A 15,687-nucleotide genomic window follows, 5' to 3' on the forward strand; every position below is an offset into this window, starting at 1 on the left:
TAACTTGTTACAGCTCCAAGCCCAGGTAACAGAGAGAGGAAGAAAGGTCCTGTATAAGATAAGACAGAAGGCAAGCAAGGACCAAAGAGGTTCAACATCTAACTGATTAGTGGAGAGTGGGGTCAACTGCCAGTGTACTCCAGATAAAGGGAGGGAGGGAGAAGAATCACAGTGTGGTCATGCTATGTTAGGCAGTGCAAATAGATGGAAGTATGGATGGTGGCAAGGTACACCAGATGGGCAGCTAGGAAGGCAAGCAAGTGGGGAATAGTGGCAGTGGGACCCACTGGGAGATCTGGGCCCTGGTAGTTGCCCGACTTCAAGGTATGCAGATGCTGTTGGCAATCAGACCCCTCCTCTTACTTGGGGCGTAGTTTAAAACTAGAAAACCATAGGCAGACTTCTTGAAATATAACCTCAAAATCATAAGTGCAAGACACTGCCTAGCTCCAAATGACACAAAATGGATGCTAGTCAATAACAAGGCTTTGCAGGTAGTTAACAAGTGTGAGTAAGAAAGGCTGGCTAGCTAACAACCTTCCCTACACCCTGGAGACATAATTTAGGACAATGGGTCACCCAAGAACCTATTGTTTTACCTTGAACAAATCTTATCAAGACTTGACCCTACTTCTTTGTCTCCATTTACCCTAATTAAGCATCACTTAATTCTGTTCACCAAATCTAGTAGTTTTTCCCATCTAATACCTACAGGGTCATTAACCCCTGTTCACACCTATAGTACATCTCAGGAATATCCATCAAGCCTCTTCCAAATCATTATCCACTTCAGGAAAACCCATCAAGTTCTTGTTTTCTGGGCAAATATGTCAGCTGGCCCCAGGGAGAATTTTACCCTGTATCTAGAGCACCTAGCCACCAGTCTGCGTGTATTCTTGGATCCATACTCACATGCCCAATCTAAATGGACAGAGATGGTTACTCATTGCTTTCCATGGCAGGGCAGCCCTAGTCTACCTTGGTGGTCTCTCATCCAAGTGCTAACAAACCAGCTTGGTGTAGAGGTTAGGAGTGAGGACTTCTAATCTGGTGTCAGGTTTGATTCCCCGCTCCTCCTCCACAGGCAGCCAGCTGGGTGACCTTGGGCTGGACACAGCACTGATAAAGCTTTCTGACTGAGCAGTAATATCAGGGCTCTCTCAACCTTACTTACCTCACATGGTGTCTGTTGTGGGGAGAGGAAAGGGAAGGTGATTGGAAGCCACTTTGAGACTCCTTCGGGTAGAGAAAAGCAGCATATAAGAACCAACTCTTCTTCTTCTTCTTCTTGCTTATTAAATTGGACTGACCTAGTCCATCCAGGTCAGGGCAAGTAGCATTTTAGTTCCATAAGAATATTTTTCCTGCTGTTCTTCTGTTATGCACTTCATTCTTGCATTCCACCAACTGCTCCCATGGCTTAAAGATAGGATTTTCTCCCCCCCCCCCCGAGCCATCTTTACTTCCATCCTGAGCCACATCTGTCTCTGCAAACCTTGCCATAAAGGATTCCAGTGGAAATCCCATGCCTCCGCTGTGGCCCCGCCATGCATGTGCATAGTTTTCTGCCCCTGAAAGCTGAGACATCCTCCCATGCTGGGGGCCATCGAATATGCACAAAGAACTCTAATGTGGTTAGCCCCCCTTTCTACACATGGCCAAACTATACTGTATTCTGGCATTTTGATACAGTGGGATGAAATTACTTAATTTTGTGCCAAAACAATTTGGAGGGGATTCTGTACCTCATGTGGATCTCCTTCCAGACCCAGGGCACAAAAATTGCATTCGCCTGAAAGAATGCGTTGTGTTGATCCAGGAATAATTTTTTGAGGCCTAGGAGTCGAAATGAGTCGGCCCATAGACGGACAAAGCTGCTGTTTCTTCAGATTAGGCCTGACATCGTACGAATCTACACAATTCAGTCTTTACAAAAATATCAGTTATAAACAGTGTCTAGATAGAACTACGTTTTGCTGGTGATTTGCCCAGAAAGGCTGTTCAGAGAAATATAAACTGTATGGCCAACAAGCCCACAGGAAATGCAAATATTATTATTAAAGCTGTTGACGTGGGGTTGGACGTTGTTATAGAATACTCAGTTTATGGTGTCCAAAGTTTTGACTCCAGGGCGGCACTCAATCTCTTGGTTATTTAGTCTGGGAAGATTAGTGTCCAGTGCAACGAGAAGTGGTTGTCACCTAAATAATTCTAAGTGCGATCGTGGGAACCAGGTTCTCTGTTGGTGCTCCATCGTGGGGAATGAGTCATGGGCGCATCGAGGGGGGGGTTATGGCAATGGAATGGCATGCCTCGTTGACCTTCAGCCGAAAGGAATTAGTCAAGCCAGATAAATATATCGAAGTTGACAGAAAAAGAAAGGTCTCGAGGACTTGCAACCACTGTGAGGCGAGCATTAAAGTTTCTTCCACTTCGAGAAGAAACATCTAGAGTACTGGACAGCTTCTCAGCTCCAAAGCAAGGGGCAGTGCCAATGGGTTCATCTAGGGCAGGGGTAGTCAACCTGTGGTCCTCCAGATGTTCATGGACTACAATTCCCATGAGCCCCTGCCAGCGTTTGCTGGCAGGGGCTCATGGGAATTGTAGTCCATGAACATCTGGAGGACCACAGGTTGACTACCCCTGATCTAGGGGACTCCAGCAGTGGGGTTGGACCCTTACTCTTTCCACCCGGATAGATTCAGGGGGGTGGCCATGCCGGTCTGAAGCAATGGAACAAAATTTGAGTCCCAACTCAAACTAAGAGCCAGCTCGGGGGTGTGGCTAAGAGTGGCATACTGGGTTTGATTCCCCGCTCCTCCACATACAACCAGCTCGGTGACCTTGAGCTAGAGCTCACAGAGTTCTGCTAGAGCTCACAGAGCAGTCCTGTCAGAAGCTCTCTCAGCCTCACAGGGTATCTGTTGGGGGGAGAGGAAGGGAAAGATGTTTGCAAGTTGCTTTGAGAGTCCTTTGGGTAGTGAAAAGCGGCATATAAGAACCAACTCTTCTTCTTCTAATTCTAATTCTAGAGTGACGCTGGACACAGTTCTCACATCTGTTAACACTTCCATTTGTGTGCTAATGTGCTACCATTCTAACATCTTACCAATGGCTTTAATCTAATATCAGATATATTTCCCACCCAGTTTCTTAGGCATCTTGACTTGCCCTTCCTGCCAACTAACTTGAGGAAGCCTGACTCCCTGGATCTGATGGAGTGTGCAGGCACATGAACGCTTCTACCCAACATTAAACTTTGTTGCTCTGAGCGCTGCCTTAGGACTTGCACTTCATGGTAACTGGCCTGCAGAGGGACCTCCTCTTCTGGAGTCCACTGTGCTCCAGCGCCATATAAGTCAGTGTCTACTAGGTGGGCTCCGTGCAGCTACTAAGCCTGGCTTGGCTCCTGAGCAATCCATCGCTGAGGTTGAGACTGAGAATGTCTGCCTGAGAGCCAGTTTGAGAGCCAAACTGAGAGCCAGTTTGGTGTAGTGGTTAGGAGTGTGGACTTCTAATCTGGCATGCCATTTTCGATTCTGCACTCCCCCACATGCAGCCACCTGTGTGACGTTGGGCTCGCCACGACACTGATAAAGTTGTTCTGACCGAGCAGTGATATCAGGGCTCTCTCAGCCTCACCCACCCCACAGGGGGTCTGTTGTGGGGAGAGGAAAGGGAAGGCGACTGTAAGCCGCTTTGAGTCTCCTTCGGATAGAGAAAAGTGGCATATAAGAACCAACTCTTCTTCTTCTTCTTCTGCCTTCCTCAGCCTTGGGCAGGCGATCACAGCACCAGCTGGGACTTTGGCAACAGGCTTGAGATTCAAGTGCCGAATCCACATCCACTGGCATGCAGCGATGAGGTCCCATCCTGATTCATTCAGCCTGCAGGAGGCCAACGGGAGGTAGATGGCACCTTTGCATTGTGGAGCCCGAGTGAAAGATCTTCACCTGTTGTGATGACAGAGCGCCAACAACCTTCTGCGTCCTTCCCCACAAGATTTGTGCTTTTGCGAAAATTGCTCTTTATCGGTGAAGCATCCCACACCAGGCATGAATGATGGCACATCAGCCGTGGAAAAGCTCAGCCTGTCCTTGTCTGTATCCCAGTGCAGGGTGCTTAGAGGCATCCGCTGGAGGGTGGGGTGATTTTTGCAGGATCCTGCTGGTCTATTTCAGCCTTCCGGGAAGAAGACATGTCGCTTGGTCAGATGGGAATCACTTCCATGCCCTTTTCCTGGGGCTTCCTGGGGCTGTTTAGTAAGTTTCAGTTACTGGATTTTTAGATCGCCCTCCGAGCAAGCTGGCTCAGGGTGGTGTACAGAACATATGCAATACACAATAACAATAGGTAAAATTAAATTTAAAATTAAGTTAAACAAACGGTGACAGGTTAAAAAAAAGTTAAAACAGCAACAATGCTCTCATAAGAGGTCTGTTATAGATGTTGATGCTCCCAGAAGTTCAGGATGATTTGGGAGTGGTAAAGGTAAAGGTATCCCCTGTGCAAGCACTGGGTCATGTCAGACCCTTAGGGTGACGCCCTCTAGTGTTTTCATGGCAGACTCAATACGGGGTGGTTTGCCAGTGCCTTCCCCAGTCATTACCGTTTACCCCCCCAGCAAGCTGGGTACTCATTTTACCAACCTCGGAAGGATGGAAGGCTGAGTCAACCTTGAGCCGGCTGCTGGGATCGAACTCCCAGCCTCATGGGCAGAGTGCATGGCAAGTAGATAGATGTCTGCTTTGGCCCCAACCAAAAGCCTGGTGGAAGAGCTCCATCTTACAGGCTCTGTGGAATTGCACTAACTCCAGCAGGGCCCTGATTTGCTCTGGGAGCTCATTCCACCAGGTAGAGTCCAGGATGGAAAATGTCCCGGCCCTGGTTGAGGCCAGACATACCTCCTTGGGGTTGGCCACCACCAGCTGGTTGGTATTGGAGGAATGGAGTGCTCTTCAGGGAGTATAGAGAGGTGGTCTCTCAGATATGCAGGACCCAGCTGAGGAGGAGAGCCAGTGGCAGGGAGAAGAGTGCTTGAAATTCCCCTCCAGCAAACTTCTCTATGAATTCTGGAATTCCAGCAACCCGATCTTGCTTCGAAAGTAGGACCAATTCATTTGGAGGTGGGCCATGGCTCAGTGGTAGAGCATCTACTTGGCATGCAGAAGGTCCCAGACGCAGGTTGGGAAACGCCTGGGGATTTAGTGATGGAGCCTGGGGAGAACAGGATCCTCAGTGGAGTACAAGGCCATGGAGTCCATCCTCCAAAGCAGCCCCTTTCTCCTGGGGAACTGATATCTTTAGTCTGGAGATGAGCTGTAATTCCAGGGGATCCCCAGGTCCCACCTGGAGGCTGGCACCCCTACCCCTGGGCCATTTTGTGGTGTTGGGGCCTTAGTCCCAATTTAGCACAGCAGCACAGAGGCCCTGCCGTTCAACTCCAAGGGGTGGAAACAGCAACCAAGAGCCCCGAGCTTTTAAAATGAGTTTTATTATAGATTTACATTTTCAAAGAAAATAAAGTCAGCTGTGCCAAACTCGCTGAGGAATATCGTTCAGTTAAAAGCCTCTATATTTTACAAATGTCGTTTCTTCGTTAAAGTTATATGAAGAGCTTGAGCCATTAAAAAAAGCCATCGTACTCATCTGGTAAGACCCCCCCCCTTAACCCCCCCCCCTCGCCAATGCAAAGAAGTGCAGTGGTGGTATGCAAAAGACAATTCCCACCCTCTGAAGGGAAAGAACCGGGGAAAAAGATAAATGAGAACTGGAAATAAGAACTGCGAAAACAAAATATAGATAATAGGGGGGTCAAAGTCATTTTCTTTTTGGCTGCCTTCCACCGTTCGCGCATGGCCGGTTCACTGAAAAAAATATATTTTCTTTGCTCAGAACTGAGTCAAACATCGAAGAGGGCAGCGTGTGGTCTAGTCTGTACTGCTTCAGATAAGCCCACGAGGGTCTTTTTGTTTTGGAGGGGAAGAGACCCCTCATGCCATAGTTATTTACAAAGCTAGCATGTATATCTTAAAAGCTAGCTACGAAGCGTTCTCCCTGATAGTCTACATTTCTATGTGCAGGGAGATTTGAACATTCCAAAATGAAATCCTGACAGATCTGCCACAGCGAGAGCCAGCAGTTGGCAGCTGCTCTCCGACGATTTACAAAGCAGTTTACACACAGATCGGTTCAATAACAGGTCTCAAGTGTTACAATAAGCGCGACAACCTCTGACGTCATTCATCCTCACAACAGTCCTGTGAGGTAGGTTAGAGTAAGAGAGGAGAGAGAGAGATTCACCAAGGGCTACTCTGTGGCTGAGTAAGGATTTGAACTTGGGCCTGCCTGAACTCAACAACGGCTTTGCCACGTCCGGTGCAATTTGAATCCGAGAAATTGAGGCTGCAAATTAGGGTTGCCAACTCTGGGATGGGAAATTCCTGGAGATTTGGGGTAACACTTGGGGCAGGTGGGGCTTGGGGGAAGGGAAGGGCCTCAGTGAGGCCTATTCTGCACACAATAGCTAATGCACTTTCAATGCACTTTAGAAGTAGATTTTCCTGTTCTGCACAGGAAAACCCAGCTGCCAAAGCACATTGAAAGTGCATTATCCTATGTGTGCGGAATGGGCCTGAGGCAGGACTTCAGGCTACCCTCCAAAGCAGACCTTTTCTCCTGGGAAACTGACTTCTGCAGTCTGGAGATCATTCTGGGAGATTTCCAGCCTGCACCAGGAGGTTGGCAACCCTAGCTGCAACCAATCAGCAACACAGGACTAGGTTGTCTGCTGACTGGGAATGTAACCGTTTGGGCAAGGTTTTGCTGAAACAGCAAGGCTGTGTTCCCCTTTTGCCCTCCCGTAATTGTTTCTTCTTCTATCTGAACATGGCCTAAGAGGGGCTGCTGCTTTCTAAAAATACAGCTTTTAAAACTGAACAGCAAAACGACATCGAAATTCAGAGCGAGAGGCAGGGTCAGAAAACCCATTCGCATAACTTGAAATGCGCAACTTCCTTATTGGTAATCATGCTGGCCATGTTCCTGGGTGGGGATATGGGAAAGAAACGGTGGGAAAAGCCACAGCCAATATGCTGATGTCATCTCGGTGTAACCGGAAGCGATGGCAGGGACATGCTACCTAGCATTTGGCCCAAACTCTATGGCTAAACCTCTATTTCCCCCCCTGTTCTGCAAAGTATCTTTAAGAAACTCTTCCATTCCGTTCGGATCTTTTACAAGCTGGTTATTTCAGTCCCTCCTCCTCCGACATACTTCAACGATTCGTTTTTTCAAGCCATATCTGATGCCGTAACCAGGTTTTGTGATTAGCATATCCTGCTTGCTTTACGCATCTTCAAAAAGCTCATCCTAGGCCTAGTCTGCACACACAGGATAATGCACTTTCAATGTACTTTGGCAGCTGTGCGGAACAGGAAAATCCACTTCGAAAGTGCATTGAAAGTGCATCATCTATTGTGTGCAGACTAGGTACTAGTCTCTGCATTCTGAAATAATCAAATGACATATGGAGAAATCTGCAAAGAACGGTGGTGGTGAGCAGAAATTTGGAAATTTCCACCCTTTCATTTATTATTTAGTATATATTAGTATACGGTATGCTGCCCTTCCTCCTGATAATTAACCTAGTTCTCCTCCCCATTTTATCCATTTTATACCCAGGTTCCATCCCAAATCTCCGGGAATTCCCCCAAACTCAGAGTGGGCAACCCGACTGGGAACTGATTTTTAAAGGTAAAAGGTAAAGGTATCCCCTGTGCAAGCACCGAGTCATGTCTGACCCTTGGGGTGACACCCTCCAGCGTTTTCATGGCAGACTCAATAAGGGTGGTTTGCCAGTGCCTTCCCCAGTCATTACCGTTTACCCCCCAGCAAGCTGGGTCCTCATTTTACCGACCTCGGAAGGATGGAAGGCTGAGTCGACCTTGAGCCGGCTGCTGGGATCGAACTCCCAGCCTCATAGGCAGAGCTTTCAGACGGCTGCCTTACCACTCTGCGCCACAAGAGGCTCTTAACTGATTTTTAAAAAGATCCAATTCACAGGGTGGCTTGGCAGAAGACCATGGGCTCCCGTGCCAACCTACTTGTTTCTCTTCTCTTAACCGGGCAGAGGAAGAACGTGGGATGTCTAAGCAAACCTTTAACTATCGTGTCAGCCGGTTGCCTTCTAGCCTTGCAATCTCTCTCCGCCCAGGATTAACCTGCTTGACAATAATCTTTGGGAAGAAATGAACAAACAGACGCGTTTAGCTGCTGATCTTGGTCAGCATCTTGTTGATCGCTTGCTTGACGTGAGTGGTGGAACTCCGCCTCCGGGTCTTGCCCTGGACCATCTTCCGACGCCGCACCTCCCGGCACAGCTCGTAAAAGGCCTCCACGATGCTGCCTTCCCCCGTGCAAGCGGAGCATTCGTAAAAGGCGCAAGCCAGTTCGGTGGCCAGCTTCTCCCCTTCTTCCGTGCTGACCTGCCTGGAGTGATCCAGGTCTGCTTTGTTCCCGACGAGGATCAAAGTCACGTTCTTGGGCTTTTTCACTTCGTCCAGCAAGTTCTTAAGGGGAAGGACGTCTTCGAAGCTGCCCCGGTCGGTGATGTCATACACGAGCACGAACCCTTCGCCCCACCGTATGTGGCCTTCTCTCTGGATTGCATCTTCCTGCCGGGAAAGAGAAACAATGACAATTGGGTTTGGGGTGAACAGGCAAGGGGGAAGTCAAAGTTAGCTTGTTTTGCCCTACCGAGGTTTTTATTCTGATTTAGTGCTTGCCCTCACACCTGTGACCCATAAAAATGGGTTAAGTCCTTTTTCCTGGATATGTGGGCAGTCCCTTGAATAGGCAGAAACATCTAAGGTCTGTTGATGGCTTGCTTTTGCTGCCATAGTGGTGGCTGGGACCCATGAGAAATTGCAGTGTTTTGGGAAAGGGATAATTTGGAAACCCTCAAAAACATCTCCCTCCAGGATTCTCTGATTATTCGGGGAGTGGAGAAGGCTCCTTTCTCCTCCCTCCTCCGTTCTCTTTAATTGAACCTCAACTGACCTCAACATTCCATCCCTTCTGGAGCATATTTGGTTCTCATTAGACCATGCTCATTGAGGAAATGTTTTTACTCATATACAGGGAGTCGATTGTGCTTTTTTACCATCCATGGCCTGTTCACTCTTAGAATGACAGAGTAATTGAAATGATCCCACCCCTCTTCAGCATGTTATCTTCAGAAAACTGTTGGTCTTGATAGTTCCAAATCAGCTCTCTTATCAATGAGATTCATAGAATCATAGAATAATAGAGTTGGAAGGGACCTCCTGGGTCATCTAGCCCAACCCCCTGCACTATGCAGGACACTCACATCCCAATCACTCATCTACTGTAACCTGTAATCCTTGAGCCTTCACAGAATCAGCCTCTCCGTCAGATGGCTCTCCAGCCTCTACTTAAAAATTTCCAAAGATGGAGAACCCATCACCTCCTGAGGAAGCCTGTTCCACTGAGAAACTGCTCGGAACACCTTCCAGATGTTTAGACAGAATTTCTTTTGAATTAATTTCATCCCATTGGTTCTAGTCCATCCCTCGGGGGCAAGAGAGAACAACTCTGCTCCATCCTCTACATGGCACTATTTTAAATCCAAACATCCAAATAGACAGTGTGTGTTTTTGTGTGAGAATGAGGCAAACTGGCTGGAAAACAGATACAGCAAGTGCAATCTTGACGTTTCCCCATTTCCAACTGTCTGATTTTATGCATATGTGTACATCCTTTCTTCTTGATGGCCTAGGTCCCATGCTCTCCAGCTCATTTTCTATTAGATGAAGAAGTTCACTGGCAGGGGCTCATGGGAATTGTAGTCCATGGACATCTGGAGGGCCGCAGTTTGACTACCCCTGCTGTAGGCTGTTCCTGCGTTGAGCAGGGGGTTGGACTGGATGGCCTGTTTGGCCCCTCCCAACTCTATGGTTCTATGAGTCTCTTTTTCAGTATGTTAAAGCTCTTCTTTTCTTTTTAAATGTTAACAAAAATGTGAGGAGAGGTGGATTGTGACTGGCATAACTGAAGAAGAAGCCAAAAGGTCCCGCCCCTGCTGCCTTTTCTGGACAGCCTCTGAATGACTCACAGCTGCATGTGAAATTTGGTTTTCACAGGACTGATAGAAATCTGTGATCTTTATCATATCAATTTGGGCCCTCCAAAGACCGATTTTTCCTGGCAATTCAGCATCTGTCCCCTGATGGTGTATACCGTCCTAAATGTGTTAGTCTTTGAAGACACCTCAGGAACCATCTTCTAATTATATTTCCCCCAGCAACCTCACCTGGTCTACCTCGCTAACACATCGACTACCCAGGAGGCCCATAACCTGAGAGGAAGAGTCCCAGAGTCGTCCTTCTTCTTGGCTTTCCTGGAGATGGGGCTGTGTTCCTGCTCTTGGGGAAATTCAAAGTAAGGGAAAACAAGCTATTGATGTCTTTTCCCCCTGGGCCTTACTGGCCTGTGAACACTCCTCTTGGCCCTTCAAAAGCTCCTGCCATATGAGCAACCATCTTGGGTCTTTACAGAGTAGGAGTGTCCCGCTCGTCTCTGCTGCTGCTGCAGCCCCCTGATACCCCTGCTATTTTGTTCTTGTGGGGGTCAGTAGACCCACCCCTCTGGAAAAACACAGCCAATGAAGTGGGGGTCTGCAGTGGGAGTCAGACTTTGACAGAAGTTGCTCCTCTTTCTTCCATCAACAAATGCCGTTCCAATCGGATGAACTGCATGGTCGGCTACATTCCGAAGTCTAGTATCAAGCATAATAAAACACCTGGGAGCTTTCCCACATTTTTAATTATGTCTGGCCTATGCCAAACCTTTGTAAGGATGAGAAGAATGCATACTCACTTGGCCAGCTGTGTCGAGTATTTCCATGGAAACAACTTCGTCATCGATGGTGGCTTGGTGGCGATAAGTAGACTCTTGGAACAAACATGAAGAAAACACGTTAAGAACCTCAAAGCAAATGACTGGGGATTCACCACATTTCTGTCTCTTCTCCCCATAGCTCTGACATCCCTTAACTCCCACTGTTCTAAGAGAAGATGCCTCTTGTTATTCCTGCTTCCTTGGAATGCACTGGAGCTATTGATCAGTCCCGGCCATTGGATTCTTTTAGCTTTGATCTCATTCAAGCCGTGTCACTTGAACCTGGAAGTAAATCTCGAAGTTCTACCACAAATTATTTCTTGTTGTTTAATTTACCTTCTCAACAACCTGGGGAGGTAGGACATCATTACTACACTTTTATAGTGGAAGGCCTTGTGAAATTGGAATCTGCCCAAGTGCAGAAGTAGAACTTGAATCTGATACGCTTAGATCTAGCTCCCATAGAAGAAGAAGAAGAAGAAGAAGAAGAAGAAGAAGAAGAAGAAGAAGAAGAAGAAGAAGAAGAAGAAGAAGAAGAAGAAGAAGAAGAAGAAGAAGAAGAAGAAGAAGAAGAAGAAGAAAGTTGGTTTGTATATCCTGCTTTCCACTTCCCAAGGGAGTCTCAGAGTGACTTATCTGCTGATCTCCATAGAAATATATGTCTCAAAACTGTAAACTGATCAACATGTTCAAAGATTTTTCTGAGCATCATCCTCAGCATGGTGCCGTAGCTAAGAGTGACCTCTAATCTGGAGAACTGGGTTCGATTCCCCACTCCGCCTCCATATGCAGCCAAGCTGAGTGACCTCAGGTCAGACACAATTTTTTCAGAGCTCTCTCAGCCTCACCTACCTCACAGAGTGTCTGTTGTGGGGAAGTGTAGGCGATAGTAAGAGCCAGCTTGGCGTAGTGGTTAAGTTGTGGCAGCTTCTAATCTGGAGAACAGGGTTCGATTCCCCAGTCCTCCACATGCAGCCAGCTGGGTGATCTTGAGCTAGTCAGTTCTGTTAGATCTGTTCTCACAAAGAAGTTCTATCAGAGCTCTCTCAGCCCACCCACCTCGCAGGGTGTCTGTTGTAGGGAGAGGAAGGGAAGGCAATTGTAAGCCACTTTGGGACTCCTTTGGAGAGTGAAAAGCAGGGTATAAAAACCAACTCTTCTTCTATTGTCAGTTCTGCCATTTGTTCAACAAATGCCACTGGTCCATGCTTAATGGCTGTGAACGCCTGCTGAACATGGTTACATTTTCAGAAAACTGGAGGTGTACCAAGATTCAAACACAGGTACAAAGATCCAAACCGATCGGCAGCCATTAGTACCAGTAAGGGCTACTTAGACAAACACCAAAGAGTAGGATTTGTTTAAAACTCAGTACTTATTTATAACATCTGTTCCACTTAATATTTCTGGTAAATCCTTGGAGGAGGAGCATGGTCTCATGGCTTAAGAGCCACTCAGTGCTTAACACCCACTCAGGGCGGCTGTCCCGCCCCTGAGCGCCTCCTCCTCCAACTGGTTTGCCTGTCTGTCCAGCAGCCAGCCAATCACCTTCCGTCCCCCACACCCGACCACCCCTCCTCCTTCCACTTCCCTCCAAGGCTCGGAGGCTGCAGATCCCTGCTGCATGAGAGCTGCCCCTGCTGGTGAGTTCTGCCTGCAGCCTTTCCAGGTCCTGGGGGGAGGGGGAGGCCGTCCACAGAGTTCTTCCACTCCACCCCCCCTAATCTAGCGCTAGTTGTATTCCTGAATGCAACGGCCTTGGCCCCTAGTGATGACTATAATTTGTGACCAATCTAATTGCCTATTGCAGGGATAGTCAACCTGTGGTCCTCCGGATGTCCATGGACTACAATTCCCATGAGCCCCTGCCAGCATTTGCTGGCAGCGGCTCATGGGGATTGTAGTCCATGAACATCTGGAGGACCACAGGTTGACTACCCCTGGTCTACTGAAGTGCTGAGTGGACCAGTTATGCAGCAAGTACAAGGGGCAGAGTGGATCTGAATGACAGTGTTGTAAAAATATGCATGTTCAAAAAGCCAGCTAAACTACCGTGTGGTTAGGAAGGAGTACAGCAAAACAACCTGCCAAACCTGCCATAAACAGACTGACCAACAGGCAAACGAATCAACAAAACTGGCAGATGTCTGAGCATCCCTCCTTTGGGCATATGAGCAGGGAACAAACAGCCGTATCAAGGTCTAGAGGCGACCGACTGTATGTGCATCCCATGCTGGCCTGCATCCTGGCCATGTGGCAGCTGGTCGTGGTAACTGAGCCAATAGGAGCTGTTCCCTTGACAAGAATTGTGTTCTGAGATGGGGGGAGGGAGGGGGAGAAATGGAGCTGAAATGAAATTTCGAGTTCTCCTCTGTGAAGGAATATTCACAGATCACTCGAATATTCATTGAAAGCGAAATACAATTTTCTAGACTAGCATTCGGCACTCAGAGCGCTGATTTCTATATCTGTTGGTATTCGAGAGCTGACATGCAGTGGCGTTTAGTCTTTGAGAATTGGTTAGGATCGCCAGCTCTGGGTTGGGAAATACCTGGAGACTAGAATCAGGAGTGGGTGGGATTTGGGGTCGGGAGGGACCTCAGTGGACTATAAGATTATGGAGTTGACTCTCTAAAGCTGCCATTTTCTCCAAGGGAACTGATCTGCCATCTGGAGATGGGCTATACTTCCAAGGGATGCCCAGGTCCCATCTGGGGACTGGCATCCCTACAACTGATATATATTTCAAATTTAGAACTTCAGGTTTGACATGTCTCATTCTAAACTTGTTGGCAGGGGAAATCTGTTTCATTTTACAGAGTTTTATTGCTGAACTCAGATAAGACTTCGCCAAGGCGTATCTGCTCAGCATGCAGAAGCTCCCAAGTTCAATCCCCAGCATCTCCAGTAAGGCTCATGTAAGGCTCAGGACGCTACGCTCTGCGGGTAGAAATCTGCTGGCTGTCCCGGGTCCCTGGGATGTTCGCCTGGCCTCAACCATGACCAGGGCGTTTTCAGCCCTGGCCCCAAGCTGCTGGAATGTGGTCCCTGAAGTGCTATGGGCCCTGTTGGAATGGCCAGCTTTCCGCAGGGCCTGTAAGACGGAGCTCTTCCGCCAAGCATATGGTTGAGGCCATGATGGGGCCTGGAGTTTCCATCAGTGGGTCCCTCCACATTGGTACATGGGGTCATACTGGTTTTTATCATTTTACTGTGGACTGCTGCAAGTCTGAATGGAATACCATGGTAAAGGTATAGGTACAGGTATCCCCTGTGCAAGCACCGAGTCATGTCTGACTCTTGGGGTGACGCCCTCAAGCGTTTTCATGGCAGACTCAATATGGGGTGGTTTGCCAGTGCCTTCCCCAGTCATTACCGTTTACCCCCCAGCAAGCTGGGTGCTCATTTTACCGACCTCGGAAGGATGGAAGGCTGAGTCGACCTTGAGCCAGCTGCTGGGATTGAACTCCCAGCCTCATGGGCAGCGCTTTCAGACTGCATGTCTGCTGTCTTACCACTCTGCGCCACAAGAGGCTCTCAGGAATGCCATGGTATATAAATACAAAAATAAATAATCAATCAATCTTTATTTTTCTAACCCGCCCTTCTTGTGAGGCTCAGAGTGGGTAACATCATTCACAAAAAGGGCATTTAATCAGTTCAGTTACCAGCCCCCCCCCAAACCCTTTGGGATCCCCTTCTCACATTTTTCAGTCCGCAGCCTCTTTCAAATGAGTCCGTACAAAGCCGCTTTAGATGTATTCAAAAGACCTGAATTTGCTTATCTGGTCTTCTTGTTTGATGGACAGCTCTGAACCAACAGCCCAGAAAGAAGCCCTCTTGGATGCACCTTGGAAAGTTTTAATGCCATGGGGGTTGTATAAAGTTCCAAGTACCTGCTGGAAATTGGAACGGATAACCTGCAACTGTAGTAATCTTGGCATGGTACCGGAGGAAACAGCGCCACCTGCTGGGACACACAGCCCAGGAGTTGGCCAAGCTTCTCACTTTGACTATTTTAGGACCGACAACACCATCAACACAACTCAAGATGACAAAGCTACTGCTCAAGGACCTCTCCAAGACAACCATCCAGTAAAGCCTTGGAGTTAATAATAAAAGATGGATTTTTTTTTTAGGGCTGTCTCATTGCACAACAGGCTGAAATTATTGCTTATTTCCCCTCTCCTCTCAAGTAGGGACGCCAAGAAGCGGCTTCCTTGCATATGATTTATCTATTTATGGAAGTGCTACCAGAGTTGCAAGCCCTCCGTGTCCCCGAGTCAAGGGGAGGGAATGGGGTCTGGCAACTCAGGCCGCTAATGATTCTCAACCTTATCTTAACATCTCACTCTCTAAGCAAGATTGATGGCATCTGAACTTCCAGCTTGGCAAAAAAGACCCAGCTAACTTGCAGATTTATTATTACGGCTCCAGACACCTTCCTGGAAAGCCAAACTCAATAGTTACAGCATGGGTTTTGGTGTTTGTAGTGTGTTCCCAGAAGAATCCCCACCCCCAGGAGTATTGCATAATGGTTTGGTAAGGAGACCTTAAGGAACATAAGAGAAGCCATGTTGGATCAGGTCAATGGCCCATCCAGTCCAACCCTCTGTGTCAAACAGTGGCCAAAACTCAGGTGCCATCAGGAGGTCCACCAGTGGGACTAGAACTCCAGAAGCCCTCCCACTGTTGACCCCCAAGCACCAAGAATACAGAGCATCACTGCTACATAAATGAAGCCATGTTGGATCAGGCCAATGGCCC

At 47.9% G+C, this 15,687-nt stretch overlaps 1 protein-coding gene across 1 annotated transcript in view; it reads right to left on the reverse strand.

The window, feature by feature from the left end:
• Positions 1-5,478: 5,478 nt before the first annotated feature.
• Positions 5,479-15,687, reverse strand: part of RERG (RAS like estrogen regulated growth inhibitor) — a 118,890-nt gene continuing 108,681 nt past the window's right edge. The window contains exons 4-5 of the mRNA XM_077340690.1: positions 10,900-10,973; positions 5,479-8,675 (exon numbers count right to left, since the gene is read on the reverse strand). Of these exons, the coding sequence (XP_077196805.1) occupies positions 8,268-8,675; positions 10,900-10,973 (482 nt within the window). The 3' untranslated portion in view covers positions 5,479-8,267. The remainder of the gene's footprint in view (positions 8,676-10,899; positions 10,974-15,687) is intronic.

The sequence above is a fragment of the Paroedura picta genome, chromosome 5 (genome assembly GCF_049243985.1).
Source record: "Paroedura picta isolate Pp20150507F chromosome 5, Ppicta_v3.0, whole genome shotgun sequence".
NCBI lineage: Eukaryota > Metazoa > Chordata > Lepidosauria > Squamata > Gekkonidae > Paroedura > Paroedura picta.